Below are 24,169 nucleotides of genomic sequence, written 5' to 3' on the forward strand. Positions count from 1 at the left end.
AGAGGCTGATAGCCAAGTTCGGTATCCATGGGGATGCCCTCAACTGGGACCTTGGGTTCATGTCACACTACAGGTGACCCCACTACACTACACACACACACAGACACAGACACACACACGCACACACACTCACACAGACCCTCTCTCAGAGACAAGCTCTCTCTCATACGCTCACACATACACTCCCACATTCACATGCACACACACACACCCTCTCACAGACTTATACCCCTTTACACTCACACACATACACGCACTCTCTCACAGACACTTATACCCCCTCGCGCACACACACACACACACACACCCACACCCACACACACCCTCACCCACATGCACACACACACCCACACACACTCACACACACACCCTCACCCACACCACACACACACACACACACACTCACACACACACACACACACACCCACACACACTCACACACACACCCTCACCCACACCACACACACACACACACCCACACACACACACACACCCACACACACACCCACACACACTCACACACACACACACCCTCACCCACATGCACACACACACCCACACACACTCACACACACACACACACACCCTCACCCACACCACATGCACACACACACACACACACACACACACACACCCACACCCACATGCACACACACACACACCCACACCCACACCCACATGCACACACATACACACACACACCCACACCCACATGCACACACACACACACACATCTAAGTTTGTGGGGTGAATTTGTACTTGCAGAATTACTTTTTACTTTGCTCACAAACTGCATGAATCCATGTAAGATTCTTTAATTCCCTTTTTTAGATTAGAATCTGTCTGACACAGGGCAACTCACACCTTCAGTGCCTTGTCTGGGCTGACAAGGCACCTATTGTTAAAGTTCACTTGAGAATGTAACTTTTAAAAAAGTCCTGTGATTTACATATGAAAGAACTGAAACCAACATGGTCATTCTAAAAGATGAGAGACTTAACAAACAATCCAGATCTTTTTCAATATATAATTTCAGTTAGATCACACTGTAAACGTTTGCTATAAATTTTGTGTCCTATGATCTTGTGCTCCACAACAACCTGATGAAGGAGCAGTGCTCCGAAAGCTAGTGCTTCCAATTAAACGTGTTGGACTATAACGTGGTGTTGTGTGATTTTTAACTTTGTCCACCCCAGACCAACACCGGTGTCTCCAAATCATGGAAATATATAACTGCCCTTTCACTGTTGCTGGGTCAAAATCCTGGAATTCCCTCTCTAATGGGGGGCATTGTGGGTCAACCCACAGCAGGTGGACTGCAGCAGTTCAAGAAAGCAACTCACCTCCACCTTCCCAAGGGCAACTAGGGACGGGCAATAAATGATGGTCCAGCCAGTGACAGCCACATCCCTCAAAATGAATAAATAAAAAAATACACATAATAATACACACAAGCCTACCCACATTCAGACATAAACATACACACATACACACAAACACACCTCGCCTCACGGTGACAGAGACACACATACACAAACCTACACATGCACAGGTAGAAACATAGACTCAAACTGGGGAGAGATAAACACACACTCACATTGTGTTTATTTAAGCAACCATCTGATGCCCTCTCAAATTTACCAGGATGTTGCCTGGTATGGTAGGAAGATCATATGAGGAAAGGCTGAGGCACTTGGGGTTGTTTTCATTGGAGAAAAGAAGGTTTAGGGGTGATTTGATAGAGGTGTACAAGATGATTAGGGGGTTAGAATGGGTTGACAGTGAGAACCTTTTTCCACGTATGGAGTCAGCTATTACAAGGGGGCATAGCTTTAAATTAAGGGGGGGTAGATATAGGACTGATGTTAGGGGTAGGTTCTTCACTCAGCGAGTCGTAAGTTCATGGAATGCCCTGCCAGTAGCAGTAGTGGACTCTCCCTCTTTATGGGTATTTAAGCGGGCATTGGATAGGCATATGGAGGATAGTGGGTTAGTGTCGGTTAGGTGGGCTTTGATCGGCGCAACATCGAGGGCCGAGGGGCCTGTGCTGCGCTGTATTGTTCGATGTTCTATGTTCTAAATGCCTCGATTGAAGCTGCCTCCACCACACTTCCTGCCAGTGCATTCCAGATCCTAACCATTCACTCTGGGAAAATGGTTTTTGACGCCTCACATTGAAATCTCTTGCACATCACTTGAAGTCTTCTTCTCGATCATCATAGAGCACAGGAGAGGCCCTTCGGCCCATTGAGTTTGTATCTTCTATTCTATCCTGATCTCCCATCTTCTTTTCCTATTTAATTACTTGTAGAAACTCTTATATTACTAACTAGCTCTCTCTCTCATGTTTTAATTCCCCCCTCTTTATTTGTTTTTAAATTACTTTTGCTGGTTCTTAAATTCTGACCAATCTTATTACCAAGAGGTAATCTTAGCAGTGATTCTTTCAATTTGATACTGTCCTTAACTTTCTCATTCAACCATGGCTGATGCATCCTTCTCAAAGAATATGACAGGGGTAAATCAGCTGAAAGTGAGTTCATATCCCTTTAGAAATTTCCCTCCTACCTTTTAACCTCGTTTCCAAGTCCACTTTAGCTCGCTCTACCTTCCTGACCTACAATTAAACTTTATTCAGGTTTAAAACACTAGTCTTAGACCCACACTTCTCTTCTTCAAGTTAAACATGAAACTTTACCATCTTATGGTCACTGTCACCTACCTAGAGGTTCCTTTACCATAAAGTTATTGATTAATTCTGTCTCATTGCTCACAATCAGTTCAAGAACAGCATGCTCCCTGCTGGGCTTTAGAGGAAATGAAATGGTGGCACAGTGGCTCAGTGGTTAGCACTGCTACCTCACAGCACCAGGGTCCCAGGTTTGATTCCAGCCTCGGGCAACTATCTGTATGGAATTTGCACATTCTCCCCGGGTCTGCGTGGGCTTCCTCCCACAAGCCAAAGATGTGCAGGTCAGGTGAATTGGCCACAATAAATTGCCCATAGTGTTAGGTGCATTAGTCAGAGGGAAATGGGTCTGGGTGGGTTACTCTTCGGAGGGTTGGTGAGGACTGGTTGGGCTGAAGGGCCTGTTTCCACACTGTGCGTAATTTAAAAAAATTCTAAGGAATTGTCCTGAGTACATTCTACAAACTGATTTACACAGATGCACTAGAGGAAATGGTCACTGGACAAGCAAGTCATAAATCCCCAGTTAATGTTCTGTGCGTTCAAATCCTACGGTGTGAATCTAGTTAATTAGATTAGATTAGAATTCCTATAGTATAGAAATAGGCCATTCGGCCCAACAAGTCCATACCGACCCTGTGAAGAGTGATCCATCCAGATCCATTCCCCAACCCTATATTTATCCCTGACTAATACACCTAACATTACAGGCAATGTAGCATGGCCAACTCACCTAACCTGCACATCTTTGGATTGTGGGAGGAAACCGGAGCACCCAGAGGAAATATACGCAGACACGGGGAGAATGTGCAAACTCCACACAGTCAGTCACCCAAGGCTGGAATCGAACCTGGGTCCCTGGTGCTGTGAGGCAGCAGTGCTAACCACTGTGCCGCCCCCATTTACCTAGAATGGAAAGTTAGCCTCAGTAGGTGACAATATCGGTAGAGAAAGGTTCTGCTGAGGGAATATGAGCAGCTCAGGGATAAACTAAAAAGCAGAATCAGAAAGATTACTACCTGAACCACAAGCAAATTCCACACAGTTAACAAGATTAAAGAGGTGGCTCAAAGACTGGTGTTGGAGAAATGGGCTCGAATTCATGGGACATTGACACTATTACTGGGAAACGAGGGAGCTGTTCCAATGGGATGGGCTCCACCTGAGGAGATCTGAGGGATCGCATAACTAGGGCTGTGGGTAGAGCATTAAACTGAATAGTAGGTGGGGCTTGGATTGGGGAAGGGGTGGGAGAGGCTGGGGGGGAGGGCATCAGTTGCATGAAGATTTATGGAAAAATGTTGAAGTGGGGAGGGCTCAGCAGAGGTTACTAAGATGTCTACAACAAGTAACAGCGGAGAGAGTACAGCAAGGGTCAGGAACCTAACTTCAGGCACAGCAAGATGACGGGAACAGGGCAGTCAATGCCATACTGAGGGTGTTGTACTTAAATGCACGCAGTTAATGAAAAAAGATAAATGAGCTTGTAGCGCAGATTGGAATTGGCAGGTACAATGTCGCATGCATCAGAGAGATCTGGCTGCAAGAGGATCAGGACTGGGAACCAAACATCCTGGGATACACATCCTATCAGAAGAACAGGCAGATGGGCAGATTGCCTTGTTAGGAAGAAATGAAATTAAATCAATAGCAGTAAGGCCTAGAATCTGTGTGGGGAGAGCTGAGGAATGTCAAAGGAAAAAAGACCCAGATGGAAGCTGTCTACAGGCCTCCTAGCAGTAATCAGCATTTGGGGAAGAAAATAAATCAGGAGCTAGAAATGACAAGTAAGGAAGGCACTATAACAATAATCATGGGGGCTTCAATATCCAGGTGAACTGGGAAAAATCAGCTAGGTAGCGGATCCCAAGAAAAGGTGGGATGAGGTGGTTTCTTTGAAGCAGCCGTGAACAGGTAATTCTGGATTTGGTGATGCGTGATGAGGCAGACCTGATTAGGGAGCTGAAGGTGATGGAACCCCTAGGGGCAGTGAGCAGAATATAACAGAATTCACCCTGTAGTTTGAGGGGGAGAAGCTAGAATCAGAAGTAACTGTATTAGAACTGAGTAAAGTTAACTACAAAGACATGAGGGAGGAGTTGGCCAGAATTGATTGTAAGGGGAGATGGTGGAGCCGCAATAGCAGGGGTTTCTGAGGGTAATTCAGGAGAGACAGCAGAAATTCATTCCAAGGAAGAAGAGACGTACTCAGGGGAGGATGAGGCAACCAGGGCTCATAAAGGAAGCCAGGGAAAGCATAAAAGCCAGAAAAACCATGTAATATGGTGAAGATTTGTGGAAAGGCAGAGGATTGGGAAACCTTTAAAAAACAGCAGAGGGATAACTATAAAAGTAATAAGAAAGACGATGAAATAAGAGAATAAGCTAATTAGGAATATAAAAGGAGATTGCAAGATTTTTTAGATATCTAGAAGGTAAGGGAGAGGCAAGAGTGGACATTGGGAGCTCTGGAAAATGAGGCTGGAGAAGTAGAAATGGGGAATAAAGACATGGCAGAGGAACGGAATAGGTACTTTGTATCAGTCTTCATGGTGGAAGACATTAGTCACATACCAGAACTTCAAGAGAGTCAGGGGATGGAGGTGAGTGCAGTGGCCATCACTAAGGAGAAGGTGCTGGGGAAACTGTAAGGCCTGAAGGTGGATAAGTCAGTGTTCTGAAGGAGATAGCTGAGGGAATCGTAGAGGGTGGTGATCTTTCAGGAATTACTGGACTCAGGGAGAGTCGCAGAGGACTGGAAATGTAACACTCCTGTTGATGAAGGGAAGGAGGCAGAAGACTGGAAACTATAGGTCAGTTATTGGTGAGATTTTAGAGTTGATTATTGAGGATGAGGTTACAGAGAACTTGTAAAATAGGATTGATTCAGTACGGCTTTGTCAAGGGGAGGTCATGGTTGACAAATCTGTTAGAATTCTTTGACGAGGTAATGATAATTAGATAAAAGAGATCCATTGGACATAGAGTTATAGAGTCATAGAGATATATAACACAGAAACAGACCCTTCGGTCCAACCCGTCCATACCGACCAGATATCCCAACCCAATCTAGTCCCACCTGCCAGCATTTGGCCCATATCCCTCTAAACCTTATTCATAGATCCATCCAGATGCCCTTAAAGTGTTGTAACTGTATGATCTATTTGGTATTCCAGAAAGCCTATGACAAGGTGCTGCACAGTAGGCTGCTAAAAAAAGATAACAGCCCATGTTGTTATGGAGAGAGAATTGGCTGACTGGCAGAAGGCACAGAGTGAAGATAAAGGGGTCTTTTTCAGGATGGCAGCTGGTGACTAGTGGAATTTCACAGGGTCAGTGTTGGGATCACAAAAATTCATGTTATACATGAATGGTCTGGACGAAGGAACTGAGGGCACTGTTGCTAAGTTTGCAGATGACACAAAGTTAGGTGGAGGGACAGAGAGGGTTGAGGAAGAGGGGAGGCTGCAAAAGGATTTGGACAGGTGAGGAGAATGGGCAAAGAATTGGCACATGGAACAGAATATAGGAAAGGTATGAGGTTTGCACTTTGTAGGAAGAATAGAGGCATGGACTATTTCCTAAATAGGGAAAGGTTTCCGAAATCTGAAGCACAATGGGACTTAGGGACCTTAGTTCAGTATTTTCTTAAGGTTAACATGCAGGTTCAGTTGGCAGTTTGAAAGGTAATGCAATGCTAGCATCATTTCAAGAGGTGAAAAATGTGTTGCTAGAAAAGCGCAGCAGCTCAGGCAGCATCCAAGGAGCAGGAGAATCGACGTTTCGGGCGTAAGCCCTTCTTCTCCTGCTCCTTGGATGCTGCCTGACCTGCTGTGCTTTTCCAGCAACACATTTTTCAGCTCTGATCTCCAGCATCTGCAGTCCTCACTTTCTCCAAGATCATTTCAAGTGGGCCGGATTACAAGAGCAGGGATGTACTGCTGAGGCTGGATAAGGCTCTCGTGAGACTGCATTGGGAATATTGTGAGCAGTTTTAGGGCCTGTATTGAAGGAAGGATGTGCTGGCACTGAAGGGGGTCTAGGGGAGGTTCACAAGAATGATGCTGGGGGTGAAGGGCTTGACATACTCCACCGGTTATGGAGGGCTTGATCCATTCCATCGGTTATGGATTGACATCCTGAAATAACCCCTTATCCCAACACTCTGTCTTCTGTTAGCCAGTCCATCTTATTGGCTTCACTCATATCTTGGACAAAGGGAATCTGCCATCTTGTCTGCTCCCCTCAGTAACTCAAGACACAAGAATATAAGAACATCAGAACTAGGAGTAGGAGCAGGCCATCTCGCGCCTCCGCCATTGAATAAAACCATGGCTGATCTTATCATGACCTCAGCTCCACACACCCACCCTCTCACCATTACCCTCAGAAGTCCATTTACCTTCACCTTAAAAACATTCAACGAGGTCGTGTTAACTGCGTCACTGGGCAGGGAATGCCACAGATCCACAACCCTCTGGGGGAAGAAGTTCCTCCTCAACTCAGTCCTAAATCTGCTCCCCCCTTATTTTGAGGCAATGCCCCCTAGCTCTAGTTTTGCCCATCAGTGGAAACAACTTACCTGCTTCGATCCCACAAGACCGACAACAAAGTGGGTGAACTGAGCTGTTCGTTTTGTGTCTGCCTCCTATGGTTATAATCCTTGCATGCCATGTGGTTATTGCTGCATTTCTTATCCAATCCCAGTGACCACCAAGTCAGAATGACGTTTGCCCAGTTCTAAGGGTGGTTCAGTATTGACCATATTGATGTCGTTGAGCAAGCTGCCTTGTTGTCTACTTGTTTAATGTCCTTATCCAGTCTGCTCCATATAAGAACAGCAGAGAATTAAACAAGAAGACAACTTTGAATCCCCTCCCCCAGAGCAGGGGCTATCACTGTGACCATTCCGTTCTGTGTACAAACACACACACACACACACACCGCTGCAGGCACATCACGTGTATATGAGTACGCAGTTAGACACACACATACACTGGGCCAAAAGGCTGTTTAACGATCTGAACAAGTACACCATTTACAGAGAACACTCGTTTTACATTGCATCATTTAACATTGTTTTCTTACAGTGGCTCTTTACTTGCAAAATCATTTTCTTCAAATTACAGAATAGATTGCCTATAGTATGGAAACAGGCCCTTCGGCCCAACCAGTCCACACCGACCCTCTGAAGAGTAACCCACCCAGACCCATTCCCCCTACCTTAATATTTAACCCAGACTAATACACCTAACCTACATGTCCCCAAACACTATGGGCAATTTAGCTAACCTGCACATCTTTGGACTGTGGGAGGAAACCAGAGCACCCAGAGGAAAGCCACGCAGAGAACATGCAAGCTCCACACAGGCAGTCACCCAAGGTTGGAATTGAACCTGCGACCCTGGCGCTATGAGGCAGCAGGGCTAACCACTGTGCCACCTGTTGAACACAGCTGCCTTCTGGCAGTGCCTAAACCATCTATGCCTCCTTCCCCCTCCCCAACCCTGCATCCCGCCCACCTTTTCCCCACCTTGTTTCCTTGCTCCCCTGGCCTTGCTTTCCCCTCACTACCTTCTCTCCCCCCTGTCCTGGCTTTGGCTCCTGTCCTCCCAGAATTGTTTCCTCCACCCCGGCTTTGCCCCCCACCCACCCCACCCCACCTCTTGTAGTCTTCAATTCAATGAGCTGCTTTGGGAGGCTCATGTACTCCCCCTGCAGGTCACCATGTACGAGACTGGCATCTCCAATCACCGCTGTCATGGAGAGCCCATGGTCTGTCCAGGATCAGGGGCAGAGAGCTCACACGGTCACATCTTAATGGGAGCTGTGAGCACTGGAACTGGAGAACATGTAGGTTTGGTGTGGCTCAGGGTATGACCAGCTCCTGTTCCCATCATGCACAGTGGTTAGCACTGCTGCCTCACAGCGCCAGAGACCCGGGTTCAATTCCCGCCTCAGGCGACTGACTGTGTGGAATTTGCACATTCTCCCCGTGTCTGCGTGGGTTTCCTCCGGGTGCTCCGGTTTCCTCCCACAGTCCAAAAATGTGCAGGTTAGGTGAATTGTCCATGCTGAATTGCCCGTAGTGTTAGGTACAAAGTAAATGTAGGGGAATGGGTCTGGGTGGGTGCACTTCGGTGGGTCGGTGTGGACTTGTTGGGCCGAAGGGCCTGTTTCCACGCTGTAAGTAATCTAATCTAATCTAATTTCACTCCACTGACAGAGTGCAGGGGTCACTCGGAATGACAGCTGGATGACAAACTGGCCAGAGGCCATTCAGCCCATCTTCCATACCCAGTGCCCTCCCAGGTAAGACCATAACATGTAGAAACAGAAATTAGGCCATTCAGCCCGAGTCTGCTTCGCCATTCAATCATGGCTGACAGGTTTCTCAACCCCATTCGCCCACTTACTCCTCATAACCCTTGATCCCCTTGACAATCAAGAACCTATCTATCTCAGTCTCAAATATACTCAAAGTCCTGGCCTCCACAGCCTTCTGTTGCAACGAATCCATAGATTGACTGCTCTCTGACCAAAGACGTTGCTCTTTATCTCCGTTCTAAAAGGTCTTCCCTTTACTCTACCCCTCGGGTCCCAGTCTCTCCGACCGTACACAGTGCCCTCCCAGTTTCACACCAGCTTTGCCTCTCTTTCCTCTCTCCAATAGGCCTCTGACCCTGGGTTTCCCAAGCGACAGCTCGCAAGCACTCCCAACCCAACGTGTCAGAGGTCAAAGTTCAAATGTGAGCCCGGGCACAGGTGAAAGTTCACCACCACACAGAATCATCCAGAAATATTTAATTTATTTTTCATTTTAAATAAAAAAAAGAGCTAGGCAGTCTTTAAGGCTGTGGTCGATACTGTGCCGGGATTGGTGCAGAGTGTGAAGGGAGGGGCTGGCAGGGGAAGTGTCGCTCCCTCTATCTGTCCACACTGGTTTCTGCCAGGCGGTTGTTCATAATGGCGAGGGCGCCCACCCCCTCGGAGAAGCCGTTGTGCCGGGGGTGGTGGTGGTGGTGGTGATGGTGTTGTGGGTGTTGCCCGCTCGCCCTGGGGTGGCCGTTTGCCGTCTCCAGCAGCTGCTTCTGCATGATGGCCAATGCCACCTTGTTGGAGGCCAGGAGGTCCCTCATGGAGATCAGCTCCCCGGAGAGCCGCCTGCCCCCGTCCACCGTCTCGCTCTCGTTGAAGGCATCTGTCTCGATGGAGATCTTCCGCCTGGACAGCCCGGGAGCCACGGCGTTCCTCCCGGGCCTGAGGAGCTTCCTCTGGCACCGGACACAGCACTGGCACTCCAACCTCCTCAGGCTCCAGTTGAGGAACTGCTTGATGACGATGGATATGACGTTGAACAGGGAATAAATACAACACACCCCCATCAGGATGAACAGGAAGTTGCCGAAACGGTAGAACCCTTGGTAGTCGTACCTCATGTTCTGGCTGCTCACCAGGTCCCCGAAGCCAATGGTGCTGAAAGCCACAAAGCAGAAGTAGATGGAGTCCAGGTAGCTCCAACCTTCCACGGGCGTGTACATGGCGGAAGCGCAGCAAGAGATGGCAATGGCGGCCAGACCCAGGATCAACATGACGTAGTAGACGGAGGGCTTCCAGCCCGCCAGGCTGTCCACCTCAGCAGCGGCGGTACCCGGCTCGGGGCAGTTTTCGTGAGGAAGCACCCCCCTGCGCCTCAGCCTCCTCTCATGGCAGCTCTTCAGGACGTAGGCCAGCACGGTGATCAGCCGCTCCAGGAACAGGTTGAAGAACAAGATGGTGGCAGCACAGCCCACCAGGCCGTAGAAGATCAGGAATACCTTCCCGCTGACCGTGGCTGGTGTGGTCATCCCGAAACCTGGAACGCAAACACACCACCCTGAGTCAATGGCACCGGGGCGAGGTGGGGGGGGGAGGGGCATGCGCGGACACGGAGGAGGGCCTGCATCGGTGTTGTGCCCGGAGCATCCCAAACCTCCTCCCGGCCAATGAAGGATTCCTGTTGGAATGTGGGAGAGTCATTGACGCACAGCAAGCTCCCACAGACCACGCCGGCTCATTCAGTGCAATCAATGTTGGTTGAAGGATAAATATCAGCACAAGTTGTCCTGAGATTCTCTCAGAGAGAGGCCCATTGAGTCTGTGCTGCTCAACAACAAGCACCTAACTATACCCCAGCACTTGGCCCATAGCCTTGTTCCCACAGCACATCGAAATACTTCATAGAACACAGTCATCGAATCTCGACAGTGCAGATAAAGGCCATTCAGCTCATCAAGTCTGCACTGACTCTCTGAAGAGGATCCCATCCAGACTCACACCCTATCCCCATCATCCCACATGGCCGTGACTAATCCACTTCCCCTGGGCACAACAGAGCAATTGAGGTTCTTCAGTGTTATGAGGGTTTCTGCCTCTCCCACCCTTACAGGCAGCGGGTTCCAGATGTTCCCCCACCCTCTGGGTGAAGGTAGTTCTCCTCACATCACCTCAAAGCCTCCTGCCCCTAACCTCAATATGCCCCCTGTCACTGACCCTTCCAACATGGGGAAAGGCTCCTTCTCTAGGTTATGACCAGGTGCCCTCCTGGGAGACAGGCAGGGGCTCAACTGAACGTCTGTCCAGGAAGATGGCACCTGGAATGAGCATATTACCTTGTAACGAAGGGCTGGACCTATATCCCCTGGAGTTTGGGAGACTCAGAGGTGATGTGATTGAAACACATAAGATCCTGAGGGGACTTGACTGGGAGGATGCTGAAGGGATGTTTTCTCTTGTGGAAGAATCTAGAACTAGGTGTCACAGGTTAAAAGTAAGGTGTTGCCCACTTAAAACAGAGGTGAGGAAACTTTTTTTTCTCTCTGCTGGTTGTTAGTCTTTGGAATTCCCTTCCTCAGGATACGGAATATTTAAATATTTTGAAGGCAGAGACAGATAGACCTTTAGACTCAGAGAGATGTACAGCACGGAAACAAGACCCTTCCTGTCCATGCTGACCAGATATCCCAACCCAATCTAGTCCCACCTGCCAGTACCCGGCCCATATCCCTCCAAACCCTTCCTATTCATATACCCATCCAAATGCCTCTTCAATGTTGTAATTGTACCAGCCTCCACCACATCTTCTGGCAGCTCATTCCATACACGTACCACCCTCTGTGTGAAAAAGTTGCCCCTTAGGTCCCTTTCAAATCTTTCCCCCTCACCCTAAACCTATGCCCTCTAATTCTGGACTCCCCCACCCCAGGGAAAATACCTTGTCTATTTACCCTATCCATGCCCCTCATGATTTTATAAACCTCTATAAGGTCACCCCTCAGCCTCTGACGCTCCAGGGAAAACAGCCCCAGCCTGTTCAGCCTCTCCCTGTAGCTCAGATCCTCCAACCCTGGCAACATCCTTGTAAATCTTTTCTGAACCCTTTCAAGTTGCACAACATCTTTCCAATGACCAAAGGGATGAAAGGTTATTGGGGGCGTTTAGCAACGTACAGTTGAGGTTAAGAAGCAGACCAGCCATGACCTATTGACTAGCAGGACAGGTTCGAAGGGCTGAGTGGCCTTGTTTGTATCGTTGTTTGTCACTGTATGTGCAGAGGAGCCTCAGCCTGGGCGTTTACACTCAAATCTGCATACCTCTACCTGAGAGGACAGAGAAGTCGCCAATGAGTGACAGAAAGCATGAGAATATTGGCTCTATTGAAACGAAATGGACAGGGGAGATAAAACAGTAAAATCAAGGGCCTTTGTAACTTCTGAATCTTTTCTTGATGATTATGATGAATACAAACCATCTGGAGTCCCATCTACAGTCTGGTCTGTGGTTGGTGGGGTTGATTGTTTCATAATTAGAAAGTTCATAGGTTTGAGCAAGAGACATAAGCACAAAGCCCTGATTGAAAGTCCTGGCCAGCTCTGAGGGACTGCCAAGCTGCCGAGCGTTGGGGTCAATACAAAACTGACGTTCCATCAGGCAGATGTAAAAGATCAAATGCCGCTATTTCAAAGGAGAGGAAGGGAGTTATCAGCATCACTTATTTCCTCACCAATAAGTGATGACTCAGTCAGCAACACTAACGCTTATTATCTGATCAAAGTCAGAAATCAAATGACGCCAGGTTTTGGTCCAACAGGTTCATTTGAAATCACAAGGTGCATCTGATGAAGGAGCAGCACTCTGAAAGCTTGTGAAAGCCTGTTGGACTATAACCTAGTGTTATGGGACTTTTGACCTTGTCCACCCCAGTCTAACACCAGCACCTCCACAGCACAGCATATTATCTGATAATTAGACTGCATCTTAAAATGTGTGATGAGTTCTGCACCACATTCTGACAGCTACATAAATGTGAGCCCTTCACCTCTGTGATTTAGTATCGCACAGTGGGTGGTACTTAACCGACCGGCTGACAATTGTGCGCACCATCACACCAACACCAGGGTGACAGGAATGGGATCTTTCTATTCTTTCACAGGATATGGGTAGCATTGGTGAGGTTGACCACATACTGCCTAGTCCCACCAGGAAGGTCTCTTTAACCATAGCAGTGCGTTTGGTGTGACTACAACTGCAAGGCTGTCTGGGAGGGAGTTCTGCGATTGTGACCCAGCAACACTGAATGAGTGACATTGTAGTTCCAAGGCAGGATGGCGAGTGGCTGGCAGGGAAGTGGGTAGGTGGTAGTCTGGCCTGAAAGGAGCCCTGAGCTGTAACTTTCACCAGCTTTAGGTATGCCTGGTGTTGCTCCTGGCATGCCCTCCTGCACTCTCCATTGAACCAAGGTTGATCCCCTGGCTTGATGGTCATGGCAGAGTGGGTGATATGCCAGGCCCTGGGGTTGTACTTTGTTCTGGAGAACAATTCTGCTGCTGTTGACGACCCACAGCGCCTCATGGACACCCAGTTATGGAGCTGCCATATCTGAATCTCTTATTTATCACAATGGCAGTGCCACACAATGTAATAGAGACTATCTTCCAATGTGAAGATGGGACTTTCTCCCCACAAAGACTATGCAGTGGCTAGTCCCACAATACCATCATGGATGGATGTATTTGCAACTGGTGAATGAGTGAAGTTGAGGTCAAGCATGATATTCACTCATGTTGGTTACCTCACCACTTGCACAGACCCAGTTTAGCAGCTATGTCCTTTAGGACCTGACCAGCTCGATCAGTAGTGCTACTGCCAAGCTACTCTTGGGGGCGGACACGGAAATAACCCACCCAGAGTATACTTTGTGCCCTGACCACCCCTAGTTCTTACTCCAGTGGCATTCAACACAGAGTTGTCAGCCAAGGGAGGACGGTACGCAGTAATCAGCAGGAGATTTCCTTGCCCACATTCACCCTGAAGTCACAAGAATTCAATGTGTCTGGGGTTAATGTTGAGGACTCCCAGGGCAACTCCCTCCTGACTGTATCCCACTGTGTTGGTGGCATCTGGGACTTTGCCTGGAAGGTATTGCTTGACTCGTCTGAGAAACAACTTTCCCAAATTTCTCATGGGGGTTAGTGAGGAGGACTCTACAGGGCCTAAGGTTAAGCCAATGGCTAAGAGTTGGTCTGCTCTAGTCTTACCACCTGAAATTTTCACAGCTATTTCAACACAATTGGGCCACTTCAAGGATAAAAAGTCAACCACCGTGGCACGGGCCTGGAGTCACATAGGCTAGGTAAGGGGCAGATGTCCTTTCCTAAAAGCTATATGTGAATGATTTTACATCAAGATAAATCAGTAGAAATGGGTAAAATTAGGTTTTAACAACAGCTCTGAGTTGTCACCATGACTGAGCGACCTACAAAACTGAATTTAACATCCCCAGCTCCAGGTGTCAGGGAATTGAATTTGATGTCCCAGGAAGAGGGCAGGCCTCAGGGTAACATTGCCCATCAGAGAAACATTGCTACACTGGGGCGGGGAAAGGAGGAATTCAGTCTCCCTCTCTGCAAACAAAGCAGAAAGTCCATCTGCCAAGGGACAGCTTTCACAGAGAGAAAAAAAAACCAACGGAATCATTTGATCAGCGAGAGATTAGATAAGTGGAGGCTCACAGATAACTTATTGTGCTCAATGAGCTGAAGCTTTACCAGCTCCTTGACAAGATCGTTTTGGAGTGATTAGGCCTTGTTTTCGAAAGCAAATTGCCACCGTTGCTATGGTGAATCGCAAGGCCTGAGGGCTTGGTACACTACATTCCCCATTAGTACTCTTGACTTCAACTGCGATTGAATGAATGGTTTCGGTCACTGAGCAGCTTGTCTAGTGTAAAGCACCATGATATCTGGGAGCTGTCCTCATGGCCGTCAAATCTTTAATGAGTTCTGATGAAGAAATTGCGTGCATAACATCAAACTACTTTTACCCATTTCTTATTGATCCAGCTTGATGTCTATTTGGGGTTTGTTCTAGCCTCTTTTTCTCCAGCTCAAAGAAGAATCAAGAACAATAAGCACTGCAAGCCTGTGCTGATTCCTAGTGAGTTTTGAGAAGATTTGTAGCTCAGGTTGAGGTTTAGGATAGAGGTTTGCTCGCTGAACTGAGAGGTTCATTTTCAGACGTTTCGTTACCTTACTAGGTAACATCTTCAGTGGGCCTCAGGTGAAGCAATGCTGATAATTCCTGCTTTCTATTTATATGTTTGGGGTTTCTTTGGGTTGGTGATTTCCTGTGGTGAAGTCACTTCCTGTCCTTTTCTCAGAGGGTGGTAGATGGGGTCTAACTCGATGCGTTTGTTGATAGAGTTCCGGTTGGAATGCCAAGCTTCTAGGAATTCTCGTGCGTGTCTTTGTTTGGCTTGTCCTAGGATGGATGTGTTGTCCCAGTCGAAGGGGTATCCTTCCTCATCCGTATGTGAGGATACTAGTGAGAGAGGATCATGTCTTTTTGTGGCTAATGGTGTTCATGTATCCTGGTGGCTAGTTTTCTGCCTGTTTGTCCAATGTAGTGTTTATTACGGTCCTTCCACGGTATTTTTTAAATGACATTAGTTTTGCTTGTTGTCCGTGTTGGGTCTTTCAAGTTCATTAGTTGCTGTTTTAGTGTGTTAGTGGGTTTGTGGGCTACCATGATGCCAAGGGGGCTGAGTAGTCTGGCAGTCATTTCCGAGATGACTTTGATATAGGGGAGAGTGGCTCGGGTTTCTGGAGGTGTTTTGTCTGCTTGTTTGATTCCTAGTTCTTAGACCTGCTAATTATTGCCCATATGAGATTTCTAACCCTCTGTTCGCCTCTTGTTCATGTGTCTATCAAGATACGGTTGGATTCATGGCCCAGTCAGAAGATGCTAAGATCTCAGTTCAAACCCCAATCCCGTGTCTCAGCATGCCACACTGAGGGAGTGCACCACTGACAGAGCTGCTGTGTTTTGGGAGAGATGTTAAACTCAGGCTATCTCAGGTGATTGTCAAAAAGGCCCCATACCCAACAGGGAGGCTTCTTCCCAGCCACAGACATCATAAAAATAAATTCTCTGCCTGCTACCACATTGCTGTATGAGGGAAGATGTTCTGTGTAAATTGGTTGCAGTGTTTCTTACATTACTACAAACATATTTTTAGATGTGAAGTATTTTGGAATGTCCAATGATAACAAACATGAAATATAGGGGCCCTTGTGGTATCATAGTAGTGTCAAGATTAGAATGGTGCTGGAGAAGTGACGGCAAGCAGAGGGGCAGCCGGGAAGGAAAAGTGAGTATATAAGTCCGGAAGGCGGACACCAACGGTCATTTGAGCGGGAGCAGCGTCGAAGTAAAAGAGAACCCGGGAGACTACAGCAAAGGTAAGACAGTTTGTTTTAAAATTGCTTACCTGTAGCGGGCAGCGGTGTGTTTTTTGTCTCTCTCTCTCCACAGAAAGAGCGGGAGCTGCAGAGGAAGTGACGGCAAGCAGAGGGGCAGCCGGGAAGGAAAAGTGAGTATATAAGTCCGGAAGGCGGCTAAACCCGAGATTCTACACCTGTAGTATCTCCCACCCACCCTCCTCCTCTAACCTTCTTAACTACTCTGCTTTTTCTTTTAAGGTAAGAATTTTTATTTCTTTACTAGGGACTAGTTAAAAAAATTACTTCGTGTTTTTTTTTGTGTGTGTATACATCAAGTCCTTACTTAGGGTAAAAAAAACTATAGCAGAGAGGTATCAGAAGGTATTCTAACTCCTACTTGTACAAAGTAAGTAATTAACTAACTAAGCAGAGATGGCTGGGCAGGTGATGTGCTGTTGCTGTATGATGTGGGAGATGGCTGATCCCATTGTGAACGGCAGTGACCACATCTGCAGCAAGTGTTGGTTGCTGGAAGAACTCCGGATCAGAGTTGATGATCTGGAATCTGAGCTTCAAACACTGCGGCATATCCGGGAGGGGGAGAGTTACCTGGATGCTTTGTTTCAGGAGGCAGTCACACCTGGGAGATTAATTAATTCACATTCAGCTAGTGATCAGGCACAAAAGAGTGTGACTGTAAGTGAGGCAGGTAGGGGGACCCAGAGTTCAGGAGTGGAGGAGCCTCAGCCCTTAACCTTGTCCAACAGGTACGAGATTCTTGCTCCCTGTTAGGATGAGGAAAAGGGCTCTGGACAGGATGAGCCAACTGACCAAGGCACCATGGTGCAGAAGGCCATTCAAGAGGGGGGAGCTAATAGACAAGTAGTGGTTATAGGGGATTCTATAATTAGGGGGACAGATAGTATCCTTTGCAAGCCGGATCAGGAGTCTCGCATGGTGTGTTGCCTGCCCGGTGCCAGGGTGCGAGACATCTCTGACCGGCTTGAAAGGATATTGGAGCGGGAGGGGGAGGATCCAGTTGTTGTGGTCCACGTTGGTACCAACAACATAGGCAAGACTAGGGTGGAGGACCTGTTTGGGCATTACAAAGCACTAGGCAGGAAATTGAAGCACAGGTCCTCAAGGGTCATAATCTCCGGATTACTGCCCGAGCCACGTGCCAATTGGCATAGGGACAAGAAAATTAGGCAAGTAAACACGTGGCTAAGGGATTGGTGTGGGAAAGAGGGATTCCACTTCATGGGGCATTGGCATCAGTTTTGGAACAGGGGGGATCTGTACCGTTGGGACGGTCTCCACCTGAACCGATCAGGTACCAATGTTCTAGCGAAGAGGATAAATAGGGTGGTCAGTAGGACTTTAAACTTCTGAGTTGGGGGGAAGGGAAAGTGAAAGCGACAGGGAGTATGGAGGTAAATGGAAAGATAAGCAGCAGGATAGCATGTTTCCAGGCGGATTTAAAATTGAGGCAGACTGTGAATGCAGAAAAAAGCAAGGATAACTTAGGACATCATATGACTTCCAACATCTCTAATGATAAGGAAGTTAGCATTAAGGCACTTTACCTGAATGCTCGTAGCATTCATAACAAAGCCGATGAATTAATGGCACAGATAATAGTGAATGATTATGATGTAATAGGCATCACAGAGACTTGGTTACAGGGGGGTCAGGACTGGCAGTTAAACCTCCATGGTTTTTCAACTTATCGAAAAGACAGAGAGGTGGGCAGAGGGGGTGGGGTTGCCTTGTTAGTTAAGAACAAAATTAAATCTAAGGTATTGAATGACATAGCGTCGGATGACGTGGAGTCTGTGTGGGTGGAATTGAGGAACCACAAAGGCAAAAAAACCATAATTGGAGTTGTGTACAGACCTCCTAACAGTGGTCAGGACCAGGGACGCAACATGTACCGGGAAATAGAGAAGGCATGTCAGAAAGGCAAGGTTACATTGATCATGGGAGACTTCAATATGCCGGTGGACTGGGTAAATAATGTTGCTAGTGGATCTAAAGAAAGGGAATTCATGGAATGCTTACAGGATGGCTTTTTGGAACAGCTTGTCATGGAGCCCACAAGAGAGCAGGCTATTCTGGACCTAGTGCTTTGCAATGAACCAGACTCTATAAAAGATCTTAAAGTAAGGGAACCCTTAGGAAGTAGTGACCATAATATAGTAGAGTTCAGTCTGGAGTTTGAAAGGGAAAAGGCAAAATCTGATGTAATGGTGTTACAGTTGAATAAAGGTAATTATGAAGGCATGAGAGAGGAACTGACTAAAATAGACTGGAAGCAGAGGCTAACCGGGAAGACAGTAGAGCAAAAATGGCAGGAGTTTGTAGGTATAATTGAGGACACTGTACAGAGGTTCATTCCCAAGAAAAGAAAGATTAACCGGGGAGGGATTAGACAACCTTGGCTGACAAAGGAAGTCAGGAAATGTATTAAAGAAAAATAGAGATCCTATAAAGTGGCTAAGAACAGTGGGAAATCAGAAGATTGGGAAGGATACAAAAGCAAACAGAGGATAACAAAGAGTGTAATAAGAAATGAGAGGATCAAATATGAAGGTAGGCTAGCCAGTAATATTAGAAATAATAGTAAAAGTTTCTTTCAGTACATAAGAAACAAACGACAGGCAAAAGTAGACATTGGGCCACTTCAAACTGATGCAGGGAGCCTAGTGATGGGAGATAAGGAAATAGCAGGAGAACTTAACAAGTACTTTGCGTCAGTTTTCACAGTGGAAGACCTGAGTAATATCCCAAGAATTAAAGGGTGTCACGGGGCTGAGTTGAGTATGGTTGCCATTACGAAAGAGATAGTGCTAGAAAAGTTAAAAAGTCTTAAAATTGATAAATCTCCTGGCCCCGATGGGATACACCCTAGAGTTCTGAGAGAGGTTGCTGAGGAAATAGCAGAGGCATTGGTTGAGATCTTTCAAGAGTCACTGGAGTCAGGAAAGGTTCCGGATGATTGGAAGATGGCTGTAGTAACCCCCTTGTTCAAGAAAGGATCAAGGCAAAAGATGGAAAATTATAGGCCAATCAGCTTAACCTCGGTTGTTGGTAAAATTCTAGAATCCATCATTAAGGATGAGGTTTCTAAATTCTTGGAAGAGCAGAGTCTGATTAGAACAAGTCAACATGGATTTAGTAAAGGGAGGTCATGCCTGACAAAACTGTTGGAATTTTTAGAAGAGGTAACAAGGAGGTTAGACTAGGGAAACCCAGTGGATGTGGTCTATCTAGACTTTCAAAAGGCCTTTGATAAGGTGCCACACGGCAGGCTGCTGAGCAAGGTGAGGGGCCATGGTGTTCGCGGTGAGCTGCTGGGATGGATTGAGGATTGGCTGTCTAACAGAAGGCAGAGAGTTGGGATAAAAGGTTCTTTTTCAGAATGGCAGCCGGTGACGAGCGGTGTCCCGCAGGGTTCGGTGCTGGGGCCACAGCTGTTCGCATTATATATTAATGATTTGGATGAGGGAACCGGGGGCATTCTAGCGAAGTTTGCCGATGATACGAAGTTAGGTGAACAGGCAGGTAGTACTGAGGAAGTGGGGAGGCTACAGAAGGATCTAGACAGGTTGGGAGAGTGGTCCAGGAAATGGCTGATGGAATTTAACGTGTGCAAGTGTGAGGTCTTGCACTTTGGCAAAAGAATAAAAGCATGGACTACTTTCTAAATGGTGAGAAAATTAATAAAGCCAAAGCACAAAGGGATCTGGGAGTGCTAGTCGAGGATTCTCTAAAGGTAAACATGCAGGTTGAGTCTGTGATTAAGAAAGCGAATGCAATGTTGTCTCTTATCTCAAGAGGGTTGGAATATAAAAGCAGAGATGTACTACTAAAACTTTATAAAGCTCTAGTTAGGCCCCATTTGGAGTACTGTGTCCAGTTTTGGTCCCCACACCTCAGGAAGGACATAGTGGCACTGGAACGTGTCCAGCGGAGATTCACACGGATGATCCCTGGAATGACAGGTCTAGCATATGAGGAACGGCTGAGGATACTGGGATTGTATTCGTTGGAGTTTAGAAGATTAAGGGGAGATCTAATAGAGACGTACAAAATAATACATGGCTTGGAAAAGGTGGATGCTAGGAAATTGTTTCCGTTAGGTGAGGAGACTAGGACCCGTGGACACAGCCTTAGAATTAGAGGGGGTCATTTCAGAACGGAAATGCGGAGACATTTCTTCAGCCAGAGAGTGGTGGGCCTGTGGAATTCATTGCCACGGAGTGCAGTGGAAGCCGGGACGCTAAATGTCTTCAAGGCCGAGATTGATAGGTTCTTGTTGTCTAGAGGAATTAAGGGCTACGGGGAGAATGCTGGTAAGTGGAGCTGAAATGCGCATCAGCCATGATTGAATGGCGGAGTGGACTCGATGGGCCGAATGGCCTTACTTCCACTCCTATGTCTTATGGTCTTATGGTCTTAAAAGTACAGTAGGTCAGGCAGCATCGAGGAGCAGGAAAAATCGATGTTTCCTGATGAAGGGCCTTTGCCCGAAACGTCAATTTTTCCTGCTCTCGGATGCTGCCTGACCTGCTGTGCTTTTCCAGCACCACTCAGATCTAGACTCTGATCTTCAACATCCTCTGCACCCACTTCTGTGTAGTGTCAGAACCTCTGAGCCAGGAGGCCCAAGTTCAAGACTCATTTGCTCCAGAGTTGCCTAATATCATCTCTGAACAGGGTGATTAGAAAATATCTGTAAATGAAACCTTGTCTTGTTCTCAGTATTCTGGTCAACACCCCTTAACGATGCTGAACGACACCCCAGAATGACATGCTTAGCATGTGCTCAGATTGTTGGGTCATCTCTTGTTTTAAGGAGAAACCAATAATAGTTAGAAATGAATTTACTGGTTCTACTGGAGCTTCATGTTGAAGAATATGAGTCTGAACAGTCTATGTCATTCACAGGTTTTACTGGGTTGTTTTGTTCTCGGGGATTCGTTCACGGGATGCAGGTGTCGCTGGTTGGACCAGCATTTATTGCCTGTTCCTTGATGCCCCTGAGAGCTGCCATCTTGAACTGCTGCAGTCCACATAGAGTCATTGAGATGGAAACAGACCCTTCGGTCCAACCCGTCCATGCCGACCAGATATCCCACCCCCAATAGCCAGCACCCAGCCCATATCCCTCCAAACCCTTCCTATTCATACACGCATCCAAATGCCTCTGGAATGTTGCAATTGTACCAGCCTCCACCACTTCCTCTGGCAGCTCATTCCAAACACATACCATCGATTAGAAAAAATTCTGCAGGACAGGATTAATCAACACTTGGAAAGGCAGGGACTGAGGAGGGATAGTCAGTACAGATTTGTTGCAGGAAGATCTAATTAATTGTGTTTTTTTGAAAAGGTGACTAAATATATTACTGAGGGTAGTGCAGTTGATGTGGTTTTTTATGGACTTCAGTAAGGCTCCCACATGGAAGACTAGTCTTTAAGGTAAAAGCCCGGTCACCCAAGACAAACTGGATCCAAAATTTGCTTTGAAACAAGAGGCTGGTTCTCCACACTGGGGAGCGAGGGGGGTGGGTTAGTCTCAGGATAAGGAGACAGACATGGAATATGGAAAATATCTTTCACTCAGATTGTTACAAATCTTTACAGTTCTCTGTTCCAGAGAGTTAGAGAACATCAACCGATGAGTGTATTCAAGCCTGAGATCAATAGATTTTTGGGATCCAGGGATATGGGGAAAGATTGGGAAAGTAGAATGGATGCAGAAGTTCAGCCTGACCTGATTGGTCAGGGAGCAGACTTTCAGAATTGGTAGTTGAGGTATGTGCGAGCCCCCAAATGAGGGGACATTTAACCTCTGCATGCGCGGATTTCTCATCTCCAAACAAGGACAATCTCTCTCGCTGGCTTCAGCCATCAAAAGGACACCCCCTGCCCCCAGCCTCAGCACTCAACTGCAAAATACAAGAGATAAATTGTCTCAAAAAGATCGACTCCTTCAATCTCTTGAGAAGCCAGCAACAAAACTCACTATACTTCAAGCACCAATTCACAATCATGGAGCATTGTTCAAGGACACCGCCCCTATACAAGGGGAATAAGCCATATCATTAAGAGAATCACTCTGAACTGTCACCACTGATTAGTATCCATTCAGCCAATCAGCCTATGAATGATGTCTTGTTACCGGGAGGACTCCAGGGAAGCCTGCATTAAACTGGTTTATCACAGCCGGAATTTGGGAGCAGGGGGATCAATGACTGAGTTCGCTTTGTTAGACCAGGAGAAAGAAAAGACAGCAAGAAAAGAATTAAACATTTGATATCCCACACTCCCTTACAATTGCCAGTCAAGTCTCAGATTGGATACTGCTGGTGAAGTGTCCAAGTTGGACAAGATGGGCTGAAAGGCCTGATGCTGTGCTGCAGACCTAACCTAATCTCACACGGACTCTGAGCTGTGATCGTGTGAGGGTGGTGTTTGTGGGGACAGGTGTGTGGACGGATTGAAAGGTGAAAGGCCTTACCAATGAACAACATGCCGCCCAGATCCTCGCTCCTGTCCAGTTACCAACCCCTGTCCTCACTGACCTCTCTCTGAGCAATGTGTCAAAGTTCTTACCCAGGTTTTTAAATCCCGCTGTGAATTCACTGTCTTTCTGTAAACAGAGTGAGGGGCAAGTGAGAAAAATGTTTCCACCCTTTATAGAGGTTTATAAAATCATGATAAGCATGGATGGGGTAAATAGACATGGTCTTTTCCCTGGGTTGTGAAGGTCCAAAACTAGAGGGCATAGGTTTAAGGTGAGAGGGGAAAGATTTAAAAGGGACCTAAGAGGCAATATTTTCACACAGAAGATGGAGCATGTACAGAATGAGCTGCCAGAGGAAGTGGTGGAGGCTGATACAATTACAACATTTGAAAGGCATCTCAATGGGTTTATGAATAGGAAGGGTTTAGAGGGATATGGGCCAAGTTCTGGCAAATGGGACTAGATTAATTCAGAAGATCTGGTCAGCATGGACAAGTTGGACCGAAGGGTCTGTCTCTGTGCTGTACGTCTCTATGACTCGATGAGTAGTTGGGGTGTGGAGTGCATGCCCGGACATGTGGAGGGGACAAGTTCCATTGAGGCACTCAAAACGGTACTGGATGATTATTTGGATAGAAATGGTGTGATGGGGTATTCAGGAACTAGGAGTAGTGCAGACATGATTGGCTGAATGGCTTTTCTCTGCACTGTAATAATTGTGATGATATCTCTGAGTCCACATCCAGCTTTAGAATGCTCCAGGATCTCTACACTTCTCTTGATTTTAATTGTTCCATTATTGATGGTTATGACATCAGCTACCAAGGCTCAAGAGATTTTCCAACCAACCTGTTCAGTAATGATCTTGCACACCTCTGCAGCAGGTGGGACTTGAACCCAGGCCTATTGGTTCAGAGGTAGGGGCTTTACCACTGCATCACAAGACCCCTCTCCCAAGGCTGTAAGCTCACCCTAAACCCCATTCTAACCTCCTTTAAGAAACTCCCTGCAGCCTACCTCATAAAAATGGGGTCATCTGCCCTAATATCTTCATATATGACTTGGAATTATAATTTATTTTGTAAACTCCTGTAAAGGGCCTTGGGATGTTGTGACATTAAAGGCTCAGTAACTCTCCATCTTTCCTCTAACAGCACCTTCCATATCCATGACCAATACCATCTAGAA

At 46.9% G+C, this 24,169-nt stretch overlaps 1 protein-coding gene across 2 annotated transcripts in view; it reads right to left on the reverse strand.

Annotated features, from left to right (window-relative positions):
* Positions 1-9,478: 9,478 nt before the first annotated feature.
* Positions 9,479-24,169, reverse strand: part of kcnk13a (potassium channel, subfamily K, member 13a) — a 60,753-nt gene continuing 46,062 nt past the window's right edge. Inside the window, exons 2-3 of one of the 2 annotated variants that reach the window (XM_072568090.1) lie at positions 16,497-16,552; positions 9,479-10,544 (exon numbers count right to left, since the gene is read on the reverse strand). In XM_072568090.1, coding sequence (XP_072424191.1) covers positions 9,616-10,544; positions 16,497-16,552 — 985 coding nt within the window. In that variant the 3' untranslated portion in view covers positions 9,479-9,615. The remainder of the gene's footprint in view (positions 10,545-16,496; positions 16,553-24,169) is intronic. The other variant, XM_072568089.1, reaches the window with a different exon arrangement.

The sequence above is a fragment of the Chiloscyllium punctatum genome, chromosome 4 (assembly GCF_047496795.1).
Source record: "Chiloscyllium punctatum isolate Juve2018m chromosome 4, sChiPun1.3, whole genome shotgun sequence".
NCBI classification, from domain to species: domain Eukaryota; kingdom Metazoa; phylum Chordata; class Chondrichthyes; order Orectolobiformes; family Hemiscylliidae; genus Chiloscyllium; species Chiloscyllium punctatum.